The sequence below is a fragment of the Citrus clementina genome, unplaced genomic scaffold, assembly GCF_000493195.1.
Source record: "Citrus clementina cultivar Clemenules unplaced genomic scaffold, Citrus_clementina_v1.0 scaffold_8, whole genome shotgun sequence".
NCBI lineage: Eukaryota > Viridiplantae > Streptophyta > Magnoliopsida > Sapindales > Rutaceae > Citrus > Citrus x clementina.
In genome coordinates, this window is record NW_006262022.1 from 23,560,096 (window position 1) to 23,579,581 (window position 19,486).

At 34.6% G+C, this 19,486-nt stretch overlaps 2 protein-coding genes across 9 annotated transcripts; one reads left to right on the forward strand and one right to left on the reverse strand.

The window, feature by feature from the left end:
• Window positions 1–347: 347 nt before the first annotated feature.
• Window positions 348–2,250, reverse strand: LOC18034766 (uncharacterized protein C20orf24 homolog). Its single transcript, XM_006424785.2, has 4 exons — window positions 1,799–2,250; window positions 1,416–1,519; window positions 729–858; window positions 348–616 (listed from the first exon to the last, which is right to left on the reverse strand). Exons 1-4 carry the CDS (start codon window positions 1,925–1,927, stop codon window positions 578–580), a joined length of 402 nt encoding a protein of 133 aa, XP_006424848.1. The 5' UTR covers window positions 1,928–2,250; the 3' UTR covers window positions 348–577.
• A 10,767-nt stretch (window positions 2,251–13,017) lies between these two features.
• LOC18035362 (telomere repeat-binding protein 5) lies at window positions 13,018–18,618 on the forward strand. 8 transcript variants are annotated; one of them, XM_024178789.1, is made up of 10 exons: window positions 13,018–13,334; window positions 14,469–14,644; window positions 14,735–15,611; window positions 15,716–15,940; window positions 16,046–16,108; window positions 16,213–16,292; window positions 16,668–16,909; window positions 17,079–17,396; window positions 17,593–17,656; window positions 18,274–18,618. In XM_024178789.1, exons 2-10 carry the CDS (start codon window positions 14,564–14,566, stop codon window positions 18,442–18,444), a joined length of 2,121 nt encoding a protein of 706 aa, XP_024034557.1. In that variant the 5' UTR covers window positions 13,018–13,334; window positions 14,469–14,563; the 3' UTR covers window positions 18,445–18,618. The 8 variants fall into 8 exon arrangements, with proteins under 8 accessions (XP_024034557.1, XP_024034555.1, XP_024034558.1 ...); XM_024178787.1 differs by having other exon boundaries at window positions 13,018–13,315; XM_024178790.1 differs by having other exon boundaries at window positions 13,018–13,315; window positions 15,731–15,940.
• The last annotated feature ends 868 nt before the right edge of the window (window positions 18,619–19,486 follow it).

Here is a 19,486-nt window from a genome sequence, read left to right on the forward strand (position 1 = left end):
ACCCCCATTCTGTAAACAACAGAGTAAAGTAACCGTACACAGAGTAGAATGACAGATACAAATGAAACACTTTGTAAACTAATGCTTAACCATGAGATATGTGATTCCATCCTCTTTTCTTTTGGGAAAAAAGAAAAAAAGATTAAATTTACAATGCACCATGGGCTTGAAAATAAAACGAAAAAGGAAACTGAACCAAATATAGCTAAAATCTTCAGAGTTCTCAAAAAGCATACAAAATCAGAGCAGGTGTACCAGAAGCTTTCTCCCAAGCAATCTTATTTGCAGTATGGAAATTCCGCGTATGATCAGTATGTGGAGGATAAATTGCTACATAGCGTGGGATGTTTACCAATGATTGTCAAATTGAAACATCTATCTACTACAGATTAAAAACTAGCATGTTTTTGCTCTGCCAAAACAAAATGTGTCACAATCCAAAGAGAAAAGCAAAATAACAACAAAACGATTCGTTCTAATTGTTTTCAGGGCCGAGGCAAATGGTGCCACATGTAACTAAGTTCATTCAAACATCAATGGGCGATCGAGGACAGTCAAATTGGTGATGCCAAACCCATCAGAAGTGTGCCAAGCTGTATACTAGAATCCATACCAGCTGAACAATATAAAAGCATGTGTTAGTTTTAAGACCAGCAAATGCACTCTCATTCAACTCAAGTGCACAAAAAAAAAAAAAAAGGAAAAAAAGTTATGGGATGCCAGGATACCAGAAAAAGAGTGGTAGAAGCAAAAAGCCCCTCTTGAAGGAGAGCTCCATGACCGCCAAAATCTTCTTCGTCAATCTTTAGTACCATTGCATAATAACCGTATATAATTGCAGATGATATCAGCAAAAAACTGCAAAATCAAAATCAACATAGAAAAGATGGCACATACAGCATCAATATATTACTTTGTGGAGATGTCAACTATATCTGGTTTCTAAATCGAATAGCAGCAGATGTAGACGTCATATTAATATACCGACAACTCTATTATTTGCTGAGGTGAAATGTTAATATACCGATAGCTATAATTTCCATTTGGTTTTCAGTTCCAAGAGATAAGATTATCCAATTAAATTAGACACTGTTGCCCTCCAAATACTTGAAAGGTCTCTGATGATGACAATACTCTCAAAACCATAACCCGTTAGGCATTCTGAGCTCTAAACGTCTTCTACTATTCTTATAACCAACAAAAATCCTCCTACCAAGAAGCCGACCAATCCATCAAACCCTGTGTCCACCTCTTCCTACCTTCAAAGGATCCTCAACTACAACCATATTACATAATTCACAAAAACACAACACTATGATCCTATAAGAACTAAAACCAACCCACATTATTCCACCCAACTAAGAGATTGATTAACAATCAATATGCAAAACTAATACGCGTAAGCATAAACTTACATGACAATCCATATGCCCCCAACTAATGGAATGGAGCCCCATAGCAACCCGCACACAAGAGCCACCACTTGTCTAATCCAATGCAACACATCTCCCAATTGATCCTGCCCCAAAAATTAAGCACAACAAACAGTAGTAAATCAAATTCATGCCCAAGTTTGCCACTGCAAATACAAATTCATTAATCCACTTCATTTACCCAGAAGAAAAAGAAAAACCAAAAGAACACGGCCATAATATTACTTAATTAGTAGAATTAGGTAAATAACTGCAATAACGGGGATTAATACTCACAAAAGCAGTTACTAATTTCAAAATTATTAACAAATAAAACCAATAAAAAGAGAAGGTTTATCAAGGATCGCGATTCGACAACCAGTTACCTTGTCCCAGGACGCGTCTGGATCTAACAACTTGGCGAATTTGAACGGAGACAAGTGGCCGCCGTTGGCATGCTGTTGCTGTTGCTGGTGACTGTGAAGATTGAATTTAACGGTTTTTCCCTCTTTCATTCTCCGAATCTCAACGACGACTTACAAAATCGCGACAGATTAATTGATGAATTAATTAACAAGTAGTCAGAACGAATTTATGACTTCGTTATGAAATAAAGAGCGGCAATAATCATGAACTAGGGTTTTCGCAAATTGGAGAAAGTGATCGGATTGAGAAATTGAAATTAAAAATAAAAAAATAATAATATTAATAATTGAAATGCGTTGCTGTAGATCTGAAGTGAGCGACAGCAACCGAGAGTCTGGGAACTGCTTTTATGTAAGTATAATCATTCGTTAACGCAACTAACCACTAAGTGTAGTACTACACGTGATTATATATATGATCAGCATTCAGAGTTTATAAATATGAATATAATCATATGATAATTAAATAAAGTAATGTTATAAATAATAATAATAATAATAATAATTTTAAAAAATAAAAGGGAGGGCGATTGTTGGCAGGAGGAGTCAAATAAAAATGTCTCATTTATAGTATCAAATCAGTTGGTTGCCGATAACTATTTAGTTATTGGTATAGGGAACTCTTTGAATGAGGATCATTATATGAGATGATCTTAATTAGATTTTTTTTTCATGCATTAAGATTTGATCGTCAAACCACTTTTAGCAGGGGTGGACACTATTAAGTTTGATTCGGTTTAGCCTTAAAACCGAACCAAATTGAAACGAAATGATTTATGAATTTATGAACTAAATACGAATTAAATTATAGAATCAAACTGAACCGAACCAAATTAATTTAGTTCGGTTCGGTAATTTGATTTGATTTAGTTTCAACCTATACATTCATTATTTAATAAAAATGATATAATAGTAATACACTATTACTACAACAATAAATCAATAATCCTTAGTCTATAAATCCACAAATAATAAACAACATAAAAAAAAAAATCTAACAATCGTAGATTAACATAATAAAATCCAACAATAATCTAAAAACCCACACAATAAATAACATAACCAAATCTAACAATAGTAAATTAACATCATAAAATCCAACAATAATTTAAAAATTCACTATATATTACAAAAGAAACTTCAAACTTCCATGGCCAACGAGCACTCTTCCTATCACCACTTCTTCATCCTTTCACATTCATAATGCCTATATTATCTCTCCAAGTCAAAATAAGTCATTAACCAAGCACCAACAATTAAATAGAATAAATAAAAATATATGATATGACATATATAAATACAATCACATGTATTAACTAGCAAATAAAAGTATTAACTTCATTACCTAATATTCTTCATTTTCCTATTAATATATATTCACTTTATTTTTTTTCTAATTTTAATTTTAAACCGTTTGGTTTAGTAATTTGGTTCGGTTTGAAATCGAACCAAATTAAAAACCAAATGGTTCAGAAATTTTGAACCATTTAGTTTTATAATGCGAACTGAACCGAACCAAATTACTATAATACAATTCGGTTCAGTTTGGTTCGGACTGAACTGAACCAAATGCCTACCCCTAACTTTTAGGGAGGCACTTGACAACTCGAGTGTGTGTAGGTTGATCTAAAAATCTTTCATTTTTTTAAATTCAAATTAAACATGGAACGTTACGGGCTTAACTCGTACTAAAAAATAGTGACAATATCGGGAATTCGATGTAACCGGGATAAGTTGAAATAGTAATATAATACTTTTAAAATATGTTCTAACAAGTACCAAAATACAAATTCATTAAAATATTTTATTCAATACATTTTGCAACTGTCTCGATATGTTTTTATATGTTTCAAACATTTAAGAATAACCTTGTTATTAATGCTATAATATGAGAATTAAAAATTTCCTAAAACATAACTTTAATTCTTTCATCCAAGAGAAATCCATAAAAAAATTAAAGAAGTGATAATCAACTAAGACTCCTTGCCTAAATAATTAGGGCAGCCAATCAGTCATGAGCTTCCTTAAACAGTTTTTGACAATTTAATTTTTGTGAGATAAAAGAAGATGGAAGCAGGAGGGGGTGTGTGTGTGTTTCTTTTTTTTTTAATCATAATGAGAAGTGCGGAACAATCTTGCTGCTAATAGATATGCAGTATCTATTGCAATGCTGATGGTTTGATCTATTATTTCTTGTTCCTAAAAAGAACGAGATAGCTACTGGCAGATGATGCAGAAATATATAGGCTCAGATGTTACATCAATGGTGACATTTCCAGTCATCATGTTCGAGCCAATGACTATGCTTCAGAAGATGCCTGAGGTTTGTGCTGCCTCTATTGGCAACACCAATAGTTTGTGTTCCTCTATACGCAGCTTAAAATATGTCTTACCATATAAGATGTGTAATGCCTTTAACAGTTGATGGAATACTGCCACTTGTTGGATCAAGACAGATGAATGTGAGGATCCCTATCTGCGGTTGATAGATGCCGCTAAGAATGTTGATTGTTTCATTGGAGCAGCAGAGAATAGTTGACATGGCTCCCCCTCATTGCTTTGCTTAAAGAAACCTACATCCTCATTGGCTCAAATGGGCTAATTGCATTCTAGTTGGCTTCTTTTGACCACGTGCTTACTAGTCTTTTTTTTTTTTAAACTGATTAAGCATCAGTTGGTTACTGTATTACACAGAGATATATACAACTGCTATGACACCAGGTCATTACACTGATATTTACAATAAGATATATATACATGGGACTTATATTATTACATTTTTATTCTATGAAGTACATGCCCATCCAAATACCCCTCACAGAGGAGGGATGTCTCTACTCCACTTGCATTTCGCAATGGAGAAAGACGTTATAAGAAATCTCCACACAATTATGTTTAATTGAGGGAGATTGAATCCGTGGGGACTCGAACCATTGACCTCATAGTCATGCTTAACTTTGAGGGCAATGGTTCACCACTGGGCTACAAGCCCAAGTGTCACGTGCTTACTAGTCTAGATACCAAATTTCCCACCAAACAGAGTGTGTCCTGCTTTTCTCCTCCTCTCTTTAGTTTTTCAATTAGGTTAGCTAATATAGAACGTGCAAAGACCACCCTCCCTCTTTCTCTCCACTCAATTGTTATATTATTCATCATTTGTCTATATACATCTGAATATCAGGTTAGTCATCTTCCTCCAATAGGAGTTGGGCATCTGAAAATGAGCACTTTACTTATGATGTGACATCAAAGTTAAAAAACTAAATATTTGGGGAGTTCTGTTGATTTTTACCCTGTTGGAAGGTGAGAGTCTAGTTAAGTCCTTGAAATGACTATTGTTATTGTATTCTGGAGGTTGAAAATAATTGAAATGACTGTTGTTATTATATTGGTTGGGGGAAATAGGATGGCTGGGCTCAATTAGGGAGTTTATGCTAGTAATCATCTGATCTTTCTTGCCTTCATAATGGATTTTGCTTTGCCAATAAGAAGTAGAAGCAAAAGCTATATTTGGACTGCAACCAGATTAACAAATAACAACTTTAATTCATTGTTACTCCTTTCCAATCTTGCAAAAGACTTACCCATTTCATGTAATTTTCGTCATTTGCAGAATCCGTGTTACTCTTAAAAGAGATAGTGTTTACCCCACGATGGTTCGATTTAACAGAGGAAATTACATCTACGCCTTGAGGTGACTTGGGAATCTGCCAATTCAATGGCAAATATAATGAACTAATGAGGTTGATGTTATAGATCAATCGCATTCAACCCATGCCTGTTGGATCATCTGCAGTTAGTAGATAGATCTTCTTGGGATGATACGGAAGCAATGTGTTGTTTTTTTGCTACCATGCATTACGTCCCAATGACAGATCCTAGTATATTTATTCATTCATCAATCCTATCAAGTATCTAATCCTGATGCCGAAAATTCTGTGCTCCACCTTCTTCTTTCGAGTAACCTTTTTTTTTTTTTTGTGTGTGTGTGTGGTCTTTATCGGTTACCATTGCAGGGATGATGTGAGTATTGGCGGTAAGATTAGTAGCAAATTGAATATATTAAAAGAAGGGAAGGGGTATTAGCCGCTGGCGCTGCCATGCTTTCTTTCAATAACTGGAATAACAATCCCCACGATCAAAATTTTAAATAAATCTGCAAAATTACTTATTACTTGGCCCCATGATCTAAATTTTGAATTTGTGTGAATCATCGTTATCAACCTCCCACTCTTGTAGCAGAAAAATCTTCAAGATCGATTTCATCATACATTTATAATTTATTACTGTGCTGGCCCCTGAGAAGTAAAGATTCATTTATTTCGCAAGCTCCTCCAGTGAAAGGTGCATGCTTCCTATGTTCACAACAACCAAAAAGCATATACATATGTTGCCGGGAACTTGGCCCATGAGGCTTGCTTTGTAGCCCAGAATCCAATTTAGAAAATTTCATGACTACTTCATGGTTAAGTTTCCGAGTGTACTTATTTTTCAGTTGTTAGTCAAACACTCTAACAAGCACGAACAATGCCATCATTAAAAGTTGGTTTTAAAGTTTTGGGTATCAAAGCTAAAAGACATACCTACCGAGGCAATTATAGCGTACCGTTGTTTACAATACAGTCCCTCACATTCTTTTTATTTCAAATTTTAAATTTTTTTATCGTTTTAAATTTTTCGTTGTCGATATTTGACGCCTCAAATTTTTATATATTATATATGAAATATCTTAAGATAGGAGTTAAGAGCGAAAACTTAAGGGTACCAACAATGAATCCAATAAATTTTAGGAGATGTTGTACATATTGAACAGCAAAATTGATGATAAATTTTCATATCTTGTAAAATTTAAAAAGTTTAATATTATTATTATGGGGGAACCTTACGTGCAACTGTGGCACCGTGCCACAGTTGCATCTAACCGTTGGATGTCAGTGGACTCCACCAATCCAACTGCATCCAACGGCTAGATGCAACTGTGGCACGGTACCACAGTTGCACCGTAGCCTGATCTTATTATTATTAGTAAAATATTAATTCTTGATTGATTACCCAAAATAAGAATCAAGTTCTCTTCTCCATCATAAGGTTACAAAGTCCGCATTGAAAGGTGCCACCGAACAGAAAAGGAAACAAAAAAATAAAAAGCAAGGAATTTTCTGATCCAAGTCACACCATCTCCATTGACCTTCAATTTAATGAATGAGTTAGTTGATAGTCGCTTTAACGTCAAGAAAGCTCAAAGAGTTCCGTAAACTATAATCTCTTCCAAACTTGTTATTCTTTCCCGCCCTTTAATTTGTAACAAATTGGTGCTTTTGCTTGCCCGTAATAGATAATTCAACGATTTACATTCTCGTGACTTTCGTTTCCAAATCCAATCATTGTGGCTTCCGAGATTGTCAGCAAACCACCACAACATTCAATCCCAATGTGATATATTATGATTTTTTTCTTTTAACTTCCGTTTGCCAATGGTGTATACATGTATAAAATATACTTTAGTAATGTGATTAAACAAGAAACACAATAATTATTGCTACACAAGTTAATGCATTTATCAAACAAAATAATGCAATTTTACTCAAAGTTTATATTTCACATTTAAAAACACCTAAATCCAAAATTTGTGTCAGTTGATAGTTAAGCCCCGTTGATTTAAGAATGTAAGATTAAATCTCACGGCTTAAAAATGAATGGATATTTAAATTATGTTAGTATTAATGTATTATCATATTATGCACACCAATAAGCGTGTAGATCAATATTATGCACACCAATAAGTGCGTAAATTAATTGGTATGAGATTGTTTTATCTTAACTAAGGTTCACGATTCGAAACTTGGGAATGCAGCTGCGTTAAATACGTGTTGAGAAATTTTTGCTACTGTAGTGGTCCCACCCGACTCGAATCTAAATTAGTCGGAGCCCAATGTGATCAAATAGTTTAATATACCAAAAAAAATTATGCACACCAAAATCATCTGTCTAAAATCTAAACAGATGAAACTCAAAATAAAAAAGATGAAAAATGCTAAGTATAGAGAAATATGAGAGAAATAAAGAAAAAAGAAAAAGAGAGAGGATAAATTTATCTCATCTTTCTTTACGCTAAACACTACTCTAATAATAACAACAACAATTATAATAATAATACCATATAACTGTTAATTTTTAATACGGTGGAGGTGTAGTTTTTCGGGGTCCGGGGGGAAGCGGGGAATTTTCTCCTTTACCCATATATGTGTGTGTTTTTTTTTTTTTTTGTATTTTGTCCTGCGGATTGTTGTGGTGCCCCATCGATGACAGCCAGCATGAAAAGATTAGCTGGCTGTGCACGAGTCAACATGGTGGCACATATGTCACTTAGCCATCTCATGCAAATTAATCACACCATTCTCAGCTCCTACAATTTGTACTGTACTTACTTTTTAACCTCAGAAAGACAAAAGAAAACAACAAATCTGCAGTACAAATTTAATAGAGTTGGCTTCTAAAAAGTTTAATGGAGTCATACGTATTTATTCTACCTCCATTCTGCTGCATGCAATGCAAAATCTAGTCTCATGCATTCAATCTAATAGACAACAAATGCCGCCCCTTTCCAGCTTTCTTGGGGAGTTTTTATGTGTGTGCGTGTAGTTATTTATCTTTTCTCTCTCTCTCTCTCTCTCTCTTTCTCTCTCCATCCAGCCAAGCCTGCAAAAGCTTACAAGGCAAACCAGAGATTGTCGTATTAGTACGCGTGGTACTGCTATAAAGGTAGCTGGCTTGCTCGTTGTTCTTAACGTTTCATTTCAATGCATTCATGATCAAAACATGCATGCGTATAAACGGGGTTTCGTGGGTTTTAAAAAATATTTTAATTTTGACAGATGGGAAATGATTGTGGGTTATTATTATTATATTATTATTATTATTTGATAAGTTGGTGGGTTATTAGATTAGATATAATAAGGAATTAATAAAGATGTGCAAGATAAAAAGAAGGTGAAAATTTTTATGGCATGAAAGAGCTAGCTCTGGAATAACGCAACAATGAAATTAGCATAATTATTTGTAACTTTCGTTGACACTTAACAGGCTCAAATGAGCCGGAGTTCACATTGGTAGTAACACTAACAGGCTCCCCTACCCCTATTTCTATCTTCTAACATCTTGCATGTTATGTCTGGTTGTCCCATCTTCATAACTGATGAGCTGGAACTCTAATAATAAACTTCATTAAACTGCGATCTCCAAACTGTCTATATTTAATTTAATAACTATATATAATAATAATAATTGTATATGCAATTTTTTTTTCATTATATATGGATGATCAAACGACCAAATGAAGGTAACTTTTCTTCCATGATAAGGACCAATCAGTACATATGTCATTAATCTCCCAAATCTATGTTTGTGATGGATTAAAAATTAATTATTTCAAGTTCAAATAAAAATTAACGATTAAATAATTAAATAGAAAAACATGCATGTTTATTTCTTTATTTTGAGATCAAAGCTGCATGCTATTATACAAATATACAGAGTTAAACTGCAATCACGAGGAGATATCAACTCCTTTCAAAATAAAACTGAATATTCTTTGTCATTAAAAAGTTCCATTAACTGACTAAATTTTGCGTGCTTACCGATTCTGTTTATTTTAGTGAAAATATCCTTGTGCATTTAATTTTATAGGTCATTTTATCACTGTAGAATTTGTTTTCTTTTAGGTTGGCTTTATATTGAGAGATTATTTATTAAATACCCAACTTGTAAATTGTTATGGGGCTTATATTGAACCATTATCTACCAGTATCAAGTAATAATTGTTAGTTCATTTGCTGCGGTGCATAAACTGTAACTGTTCATCACAGATTTGGAAAAAGCAAAGATATCAATAAACTTTTTTTTTTCATTTAATCATAATCATAGTTCATTTTAACTTAATCGATGCAACAAGTCTATGAAGAAGTCATGCCCTTGCAACACTTGCAGATATATTCGCATTTAGCGGCCGACCAATTAATGATTGATTAATTTATATGGAATTTTGATTTCACCTTAGCCTTCGGTTTTGCCAACCGCATACTCAGTCTAATTTTTGCGCTAAAAGTGAGAGATTTTCTGTCGTAATTAGTCCCCTTCACACTCTGTGAGTACAGTGGAAGTATATAATATATATAGATTGACACATCAAATGATAATTATTTATCAATGATGTAATGAGGGACATTACTTACATTATAGTGCGTTATTTATTTAACCGACGGTTTCGGTATTAGATAAAAAAATATTTATATGTAATATTTGTTGATCTATGTGGTGGGATAAATTATCCACTAAATCATTTATGTTTAACTATAAACTAACCAACCCTATAAAAAAAAATTTATATTATTTGTGATAAGGTTACAAAAATGACATTATTTTTTTCAAAAAAAAAAAAAATTGATCTTGTTATTGGCGCTTTAAGGCAAAAAGAGATTGGGACAAAAAAAACAACGATGACAGTCTTTACTTGCTCTGTGTCATCTATTACACTTTAATATTATTAGTATACAAAGTTTGCATTTGACCTAATGTGGCTCACGTGTGAAACTCATATAATTCACCACATGAAAATTTTTTATTTATATAAATCTGAAAATATGTTAATAAAAAAGAGAAATTCACCACATGAAAATGGCTAATGAGATAATATGATAAATGACCAATTTATATATAGTATAACAACTTTATAAATATATTGTATAATTTATCTTTTCAAAGAGTTCTTTAACATGCACTACTATAATTAGATTAAAAGATTTGACCCAAATTGTTGGCTTGAGGATGATTTGAATAATATTAAGAGTTAAAAACAGAATTTCATCCTAATCAATGACTTAGATGTTGTTCTAAGGGCGTTTGGTGAGTGGTTTAATGAAGTGCAATGATAGAACACATGATTACACAAATTAGAAAGTCTATGGTTCGAACTAATTCAATTTTTTAAGTAAACGATCATTCCTATCGCGAAAGAAAACACGAATTTGCTATGCAAAACAAGATTCTTCCAATATATAATTAAGTGAATCAATCAAGTTGATTATCCATTTTGTTGGTTCAATTAAAAACAACTATTCAATAAATTAAATAATATAAAAAAAAAATAACGTCAATAAAGTTATGGCTAATATCCAAATTAATCTCATTTCTATTCAGAATTTTCTTTCACCTAGTGGACATAACTACCACTTACCAAAGAATCGGTAAAAGAATAATGGCCTTTTGTGGTTCAGAGAATTGAATAAATCCCATCCACAACGCAAAATAATAATAACACGTAAAATGAATACAAATAAACTTCCAACATATTTTTCTATTTCGGTTAACCCATAACTTCGGACCTTTGGCCACGTGTCAATCAAATAAGACGCTCGCTTCATTTATTAATTACTAGTCTTTTTTTTTCATTTAAAAAAATTAAGAACCGAAAATTTTTTACACCTTAAAAAACGAATAATCCAATATGGGGCCCCCCACTAGCGTCGGACCCACCACAAGCCCCCATACGCCTTATCCCCGAACATAACGCCGTTGACGATCCTTATCCTTGACTTGCCACGTGAGACGCAACCCTGCCGTCGGACATTCCATCCCAAACGGAGATTCCCCTCACGCCGTCACTGTTAATGATAGCACCACCTGTCCCTAGGCTAGTCTGCGCTCCCTTTCGTTTCAAAATTTTAAAAAGTTTTAAAATTTAAAACCACCGCAACACGCACAAATACCACCCAAAAATTAAAAAAGGAAAAAAAAGCGTCCTGATAATACTGACCAAAAAGCCGCCAATAGGAACCTTTCTCTTTGCCACGTCATAAAATTTGTCTTCTACCAGATCCAACGTGGCACAAAAACATATGGCTACAAATACTTGCTACAACTGAAAAAAGTACGAAACATGCTTATCGGGATAACAAGTTAACAACTGCTTCAATCAACCTACCATCTACGATGAAAAATGTAAGCTTAAATGACGTAAACGCCCCTGTAATTTTGTGTATTAGCCCATTAGGACATCAGATCCCCTGTAGATCTGGGCTGAGAATCTCCGCCATCTGATAAAAGAATAAAATATTGGTATCAGATCTGTTTGCCACGTGATGGTTATGTAACTGCCCCGCTGGCGTTGGCTTGCGAGTTTTCAGTTGTATGCGGTAACTTCCCCTGTCCTCGTCCTTAAATTAAACGTGCGGTAAATCTCTAGCACGATTAATTGAACAAGTTTATTTATTTATTTATTTATTTTATTAATTGAGCGTGTTTATTTATTTATTTATTTATTTTTAATTTTCTCCAACGTCTTTAAGTGTGATTCTACTAGTAATTAAAAAAAGAAATCGGTTTGAATAGTAAAAATGATGGTTTTTCCTCAAACTTATCCAAAATTGACCTTAATATTTGTACTTTAACGTGGTTGAAGCCCATAATTTGCGCATGAGTACAAATTAAGACCTTGATTTATACGTCCAATTTTTATTGAACTTAATATTGTCCTCTAATCCCCTATTTCTTAACAAAATTTTGATATACAACAACGAGATTCTACAAATAAAGTGAAGAATATAATAATAAAACTCATAATACAATGTGGATACATACGTCACGAATATTTGTGGGTGAAATTTTTATATGATTCACAACAATTTAGCATGAAATTTTCACAATCAATATTGAATTGCTGACAATTACATATACATTCACATTTTATAATCAGCAAAATAAGATTGAGCTTCTGCGCTACATATATTTGTACCAAACTTTTGTGTGACCGTGAACCAAAAAAAAAAAGATGCCTAATTCATACAAAATTTTGAGTGCTAAGTGCACATCCCTAGATTCTACCAAATATTAAGGTAAAAATAAATAAAGTACAAAAATTCGGTATCTTTGTGACCCAACGTTTTTTTCGATTGTGGAAGGCGATACATGGCCACAGGATACAGCAACCTTCCACGTGGCAGAATCGGAGCACAAAGGAAAAATTGGAGGGTCACCAAATTAGGAAGAACCGGTCTTAAGGTGGTTTAATGGAAACCGGCAATAGCCAGTAGCGAAATGGGTGTTTACCGATAGGCTCGGTGACAAGGGTCAATGGTATAAGTGCTGGGGTTTAAGCAAATTGTTGGGTGGTTTTCAGAGGGTTTTGGTGATCGGTGAGAGAGAGAGAGAGACAAAAGAAAAAGAATTAAAAAGAGAGAATTTTTGTTTATTGAAGAGAGGAATTGAGAAGGTAAATTTTGATGGGTTGAGTTTAAAACGTGGATTTGTTTCCTTGTTTTGTTTGTTTGTTTCTCGGGAAAATATGGGTTAGAAAATGAGGGAAGGTTTTGGATTTGGAAAGAAATTGAGCGAATTGATTTCTCTTTTTCAATTATCCGATCTTTTCATTTCTGCCAATTTCGCTTAAAGGCTTCCCGTTTGAACGATAAATTGCTTTCAGAGGTGAGGAATTTGAACTGCTGTGAGTTTTTTTGGCTGGATTTTTTTTTTTGTAATTTAAAATAATGTTGTTGTTTTTGTTTTTTTTCGGGTGACAATTGTGTTTGGGTGCCGGAAAAATTCAATTAAAAGGAAATTTAAACCCCGAAATGCCCTGCTTCCAACTACTTTTGGCACCAAAATGTTTATTCTTATTTTATTTTTTTATTGTTTTTAATTTTTCATTTCATCTTCTTTTGCGAAATTGGTTGATGTTTTGGGATTTTATTGTTGATTTTGTTTTTAGACCCCAATTGGGACTTTTTCATGGGTTCGATCTGGGATTTGACGGATAATTCAATATTTCACCAAATATTTTATATTAAATACTCAACATTTTTTAACAAATGACTAAGCTTTACACTTTTTAAAACTTTTTTTTTAATTTGCTGTTGAGTTTTGGAGATCGATCTTTGTTCAGGGTTTTAGATCACTTTCCTTTTTTCGTAATTTGATTGCAAACTGGCCAAATTATCCCTAATTTTTGTCTTTCAAGTCTGGAATAATTCTATGGATTCTATGCTTGGATCCTTCTCTGTTTCGGGGTTTTGTTGTGGTTTAGGTTTTATCTTTTTGAGAAAATTTCATATATTTGAAGGAGTTTTTTTTTTAATAGAATTTTTGGTTTTTAATGGTTTTTATGCACCTCTAGTTAGTTACCCATATGTGCATCTGCATATAATTTTCACTCAATTTTGTGTTTTTGAGGTTTATCTTATTGATTATTGTATTGGGTTTTAGTGATTTTGGTTTTAGAAGGTCAGATCATGTGGATCTGATGGTAGTTGCGGAAATAGGTTTCTATGTGAAATTTGGTGTGTGTCGATGAATTTGTCTTGGTTGTTTTCTTTTAATCAAATTAAGGCCCTAGAATTGGTAGTAATTATCAAATTTTGAAACCGTTTTCTGTGCAAATGGAAGGATTTTGACTGATTTATGCCGTTCTATTTTATTTACCATTTAGGAGATTGAAATTTGGTCTATTGTATGATATGGTACATTGATGCTTATAATTTAATATATAGAAGCAGTTTCGGGTGTAAATATGTTGTCACTTCTACATTTTCTGTAAGGCATGAAAACTTTTACGCTAATATTTCCCTGGGTACTATTTCAGGGGTTTGTGGGTTTAAGATTTCCGTGGTGCACCATTATTGGAAAATAAATTAAGAATGCTGTTTGCTGAATTGTTCTTGGTGTGATCTTTGAGATATGGTGTTGCAGAAAAGGTTAGATTACGGATTTAATGGCTATCAGGTGCCTTATACACCTCGAGCCACCAGATCAGCTAGGGTAATATATTCAACTATGCTTGTCTGGCCCAATTTATTTCTGCACTTCTGTGTTTTCCTTCTGCTGATCCATGACAATCATTTTTTCCAGAAGAGGTGTTCGTTCAAGAAAAGAGCTGAAGACAATCAAATGTGTGCATTTGACTTATTGGCCACCGTAGCTGGAAAGTTATTGCTTGAGAAACAATGTACTCCTAGTTCCAGTAACACACCTAGTGATGAAGATCAGTCTGCAGTTGCAAAAGAGATTGAGCAAAAAGCAATGCAGGACGAAAACAAACAATTGAAAGTAGAAACATGTGATCAAGGGAGCTGTGATAGGGGATTCTTTGTCTCTGATCTTGTCTCACAAGCTCATGATCAGAAATGTAGTCTTAAGCCACCATCATGTCAACAGGCTGATGCCCATCCTGGATTTGCCTCAGTAATAACAACTTCTGATTGCTCTGAGGGGTTTGGTGATCAGAAGTTGGTGAATGGCAAACCCAAGAATGAAATGGGAACTTTAGCTAGCAAAGTAGAGGTGGGTCCATCTGGGTACATGGGGTATGGTAACTGTAAAGTAGAGGCCGAAACTAATAAGTTTATGAAAGATGAGTCACATAAGACTGCAAAGGTGCAACTTGGTACTAGGGCTGATGGGTGCAGTTTTGAGGATCCATTGGTTTGGGATGGGAAACCTCCTGCAGTTAGTTCAGATAGTAGTGCCAAGGCGCCTTTGTGCGGGGACCACAGTCCCCATATTTCTTTTCCTGCTAGCCAGGATTATGTAAATGTAGTTAGTAGAGATGATGACGAAAATTCCTCAGGGTGTACTCACCCTAACACCACCAAAAGGTCCTTTAGGCCAGCACCACGTATTGGGGACAGAAGAATAAGGAAAATATTGGCATCTAAATATTGGAAAGTAGCTCCAAAATTGAAGGATGCAACACTTTCCAATACTGGTAAGTGGCTAATTTGTGATAGTAAGTGGCTCCTTCATCATTTTGTCTCTCCTTATTTTGAGATTATATTGCAGTATTTTAAACATGATTCACTAATCTGACTATTGTTATCTTATAAATGGAAGTTCTGATGGTTTCAGATGGTGATCTAAAGACTGTTTACCATAATAGGAATAGCTATTACAGAAGTATAAGATCTGAACGGAATTATCCAATCAAGAAAAGGAGACTTTTTAACTGTAGCTCAGTACCAAATTATGATCGAAAAATTCGTAGTGAGGGTATTTGTGTTTCACCTGAGAGATGCATCAATGGAGATGTTTCTGCTTTGTGTGCAAAGATGCATGAAGGTATATTAAGATACATGCTTTTTCTTAAGTTTTGATGATTTATTATATTTGGATTTAGCTTTACTGCTACCTGCAGTCTTTGATCAATTCTAAATTGTTATGCAGTGACTGGCGCATCATCTTCAGTGGCAGGTTCACACACATCATTTCAATCTAGGGATTCTCACGGTATGAGAGCCTTTGATGGAGTGATTCATTTGAACATCTTTGAATTGATTGTTGTATGACATTCAAAGATATTCTTACACGAAGATGTCTTTCCTTTTGCCCAGTGAAACTTAGGATCAAGTCTTTCAGGGTGCCAGAGCTTTTTATTGAACTACCAGAGACTGCAACTGTTGGTTCTCTGAAGGTATACGGTCTTGGATTTTGATGATCTTGATAAATGCAGTTGGCAGTTACTTCGGTGTCAAAACATATTGGTTGATGATGCTTAGAGATTGTTCTACATCTAGTCTTCTTCCATTCCTTGCTTTCTTGTCATTTTGGCTGACTGAAGGATGATGTCTGCATGTCTTTATTTTTTGGTTTTGAAGAATCATAATTTATGTGGTACACCTGTGTATTTTGATATATTTGTATACATGCATGCTTTGTTTCTATATACTCAACATGGTGAAGGATAGCATCTATTGCAATTTGCCATTTGATTGATGGGCTTCATTCATCAACAACTTGGTTTCTTCAATGCATTCTCATTTCTTTGATACCCGCGATTGTTTCTTAGAGGAGGGTTATGGAGGCAGTGAATGCTATTCTTGGAGGCGGATTACGCGTTGGCGTACTTCTTCAAGGAAAGAAGGTCAAAGATGACAACAAAACGCTACTTCAGACCGGGATTTCTCATGATAACCAGAAGGATGTTTTGGGTTTTAGCCTGGAGCCTAAGACTTCACGAACTCCCCCACCATTGTGCAGTGGAGATTCTCCCTTTATGCTTCCCTCCAATGCACCTCAGCCTCTTGCCAGGTATTAGGAATTTGCTTCTACACTCCCCCACAAACTTGATTTCTCATGTAGCTAATTTTGCAATGTTTGTTTTCTTCATTTTAAGTTATCAGCCTCTAGAGGCAAGAATCTAGGTCAAACGTGAAGAAATATAGGTAACTCAAGCTTATATTAATTCTCTTTGTACAAGGTATCCACCCGCTCCAGGTGTTGTTCACCAGGGAACTTGTGATGCTGTGCCTGAGCTGCAAATGGCCAATGCTGTCAACTTTATTGAAAGTGATCATGATTCAGCACCCTCTCCTACTGACATGTCAATAGACAAAAGCACAAAGGACTCTAAAGCACTGGTAACTGTTCCAGCAATGAGTGTGGAGGCACTGGCTGTGGTTCCAGTGCACCGGAAATCCAAGCGATCCGAAATAGTGCAACGCCGAATTCGTCGACCTTTCTCTGTTGCTGAAGTTGAAGCTCTTGTTCAAGCTGTTGAGAAACTTGGGACTGGAAGGTTTGTTGAAATGCTATATTTTTGCTTGTAAGACGTGACAAAGTGATTAGATATTTGCCAATCTTGGATTATTCTGGAATGATACCCGAGTAAAATTTTATAGGGATCACTTGCTTTGAATTGTAATTTTGGAACTACCAGCCAACTGACTCAACTTTGTTACAGATGGGGTTCTAATGTTTTCTTTGATCCACAGATGGCGTGATGTTAAACTGCGAGCTTTTGATAACGCCAAGCATCGAACTTATGTGGATTTGAAGGCAAGTAGAGCATTTCTCATTTTCTTTCTTTATTCAAATACATTTTTTTTTCCCTCAAAAAGTTTACCCTTTCCTGCCCAATCGTTCTTCTATTTAATTCTACTGTAATTTATGGGGCTGTAACTTCGATGAAATTGTTTGATTGTTCCCTGACTGTTGTATTTTTAAATCTGTTTTTAAAATTCAAAAGGCTACTTTATGTCTTGGACCCACAAGAGCAGAAATGTTATTCTATTAAGGCATATAGTTGCTTGTGCCACAGGTAAATGATTAGATGGTCTTCATAGCCTTGTTATTAAAACTTTTAGCTTTATCTGTAAATACAACAACTGTCCCACAAGGAATCTCCTGAAATCTCATTTTACACTGACTTGTCCTGTATACCTTTTGTTCCCCATTCTTCTCTTACATGCCTCTTTTTGTCAAATGGCATTAGCCCGCCTTTTCCCTTTCTGTTTTTGCTTATAATATAAAACTTTTATTTATTTATCAGCTCGTAGTGATTAGGCTAGCTGTATTCTTTTGTAATCTTCTTGATGTGGGTTGTTGATTAAATGTTGGTTGTCACATTATTTTAGTTTCAGTTTTGATGGTTTCTCCTCTTTGGGTTTGTCCAGGATAAGTGGAAAACACTAGTGCACACGGCAAGAATATCCCCGCAGCAAAGGCGAGGAGAACCTGTGCCACAAGAACTCCTTGACAGGGTCCTGACTGCCCATGCTTACTGGACTCAGCAGCAAGCGAAACAACAATTCAAGCAGCAGCCTGAAACTTGCCTTCTCCTTTGAGAAACTGTCGTTACATGTTTCGCAAAACCGACAGATTGGTTTAGTGAAGGATTGACGATTTATTATTACTATTATTTCCCCTTTTTTCCCCCTGTATTTTGGTTATGTAAAAAGTTGTGAAAGGAATAGAAGTATGAAGGTATATCTATGTAATATGTTACTTCGCTCGCGCCATTGATTCTTTTCCGACGTATGGAGAGAGGCCTGGCGTCTGTAAATGACTGACGGAATAAGAGCTTGCTAACGGAATTCAATTCGTCGACATGAAAATTTGGTTGCTTTTTTTTTTTTTTTTTTAACACAGTTCTCTCTTCATTTTTCTTAATAAAAAAATTATAGTGATTGTACTCCCCCTCCATTGCTTGGTTACTAGTGTCATTTGTGAATGTTTTGTTCTCTCGTTCTCTCAATCAGCTTTACTGAATTCTAAGCAAGTGTTATACTTGAAGAACCTGTGTATTTGTTGCCTTAAAGAATACGCAGCAACTAAAACTTAAAAAAAAAAAAAAAAGGAAGAAGAAGAATAAGCCAACTCTTAACGGACAAAGAACTGAGATTTTCAAGTTCTTGATAGTTGTTAACAAACTGAACATTGTCAGAAAGGAAGCTCCAATTGCAATGGAATCTTTATTGGATCGGATGCATTCAGCTCTACAAGGCTCACCTAAATCATGAGTCCTGTAGTTGTAGGACTCGAGCATGCTGCTAATTTATTAAAAGACAATACAATGAAGGCAAAAAATTGGGTTATGGGCATGGCCTATGTTAAGAAAAGGGAAAATTTTCTAACTGGTAGGCACGTGGTTGCATGTGATTAAAAGTTAATTACAAATTTTTTAATGTTTATTATTCTCTTTGTGCTTTTACCGAACAATTAGGGTGGAGGTTAGAATCTAGCTTCTTTGTACAAACAATGATTAACAGAGTTCATATGCTATTCTTTAAAAGAAATAAAATAAAATAAAAAATTAGAGGATCTCTTTCAACCATGCGAAGGGGGAGGCCATTATGCTGAATTTAACAAAACTGGGTATGTCAATGT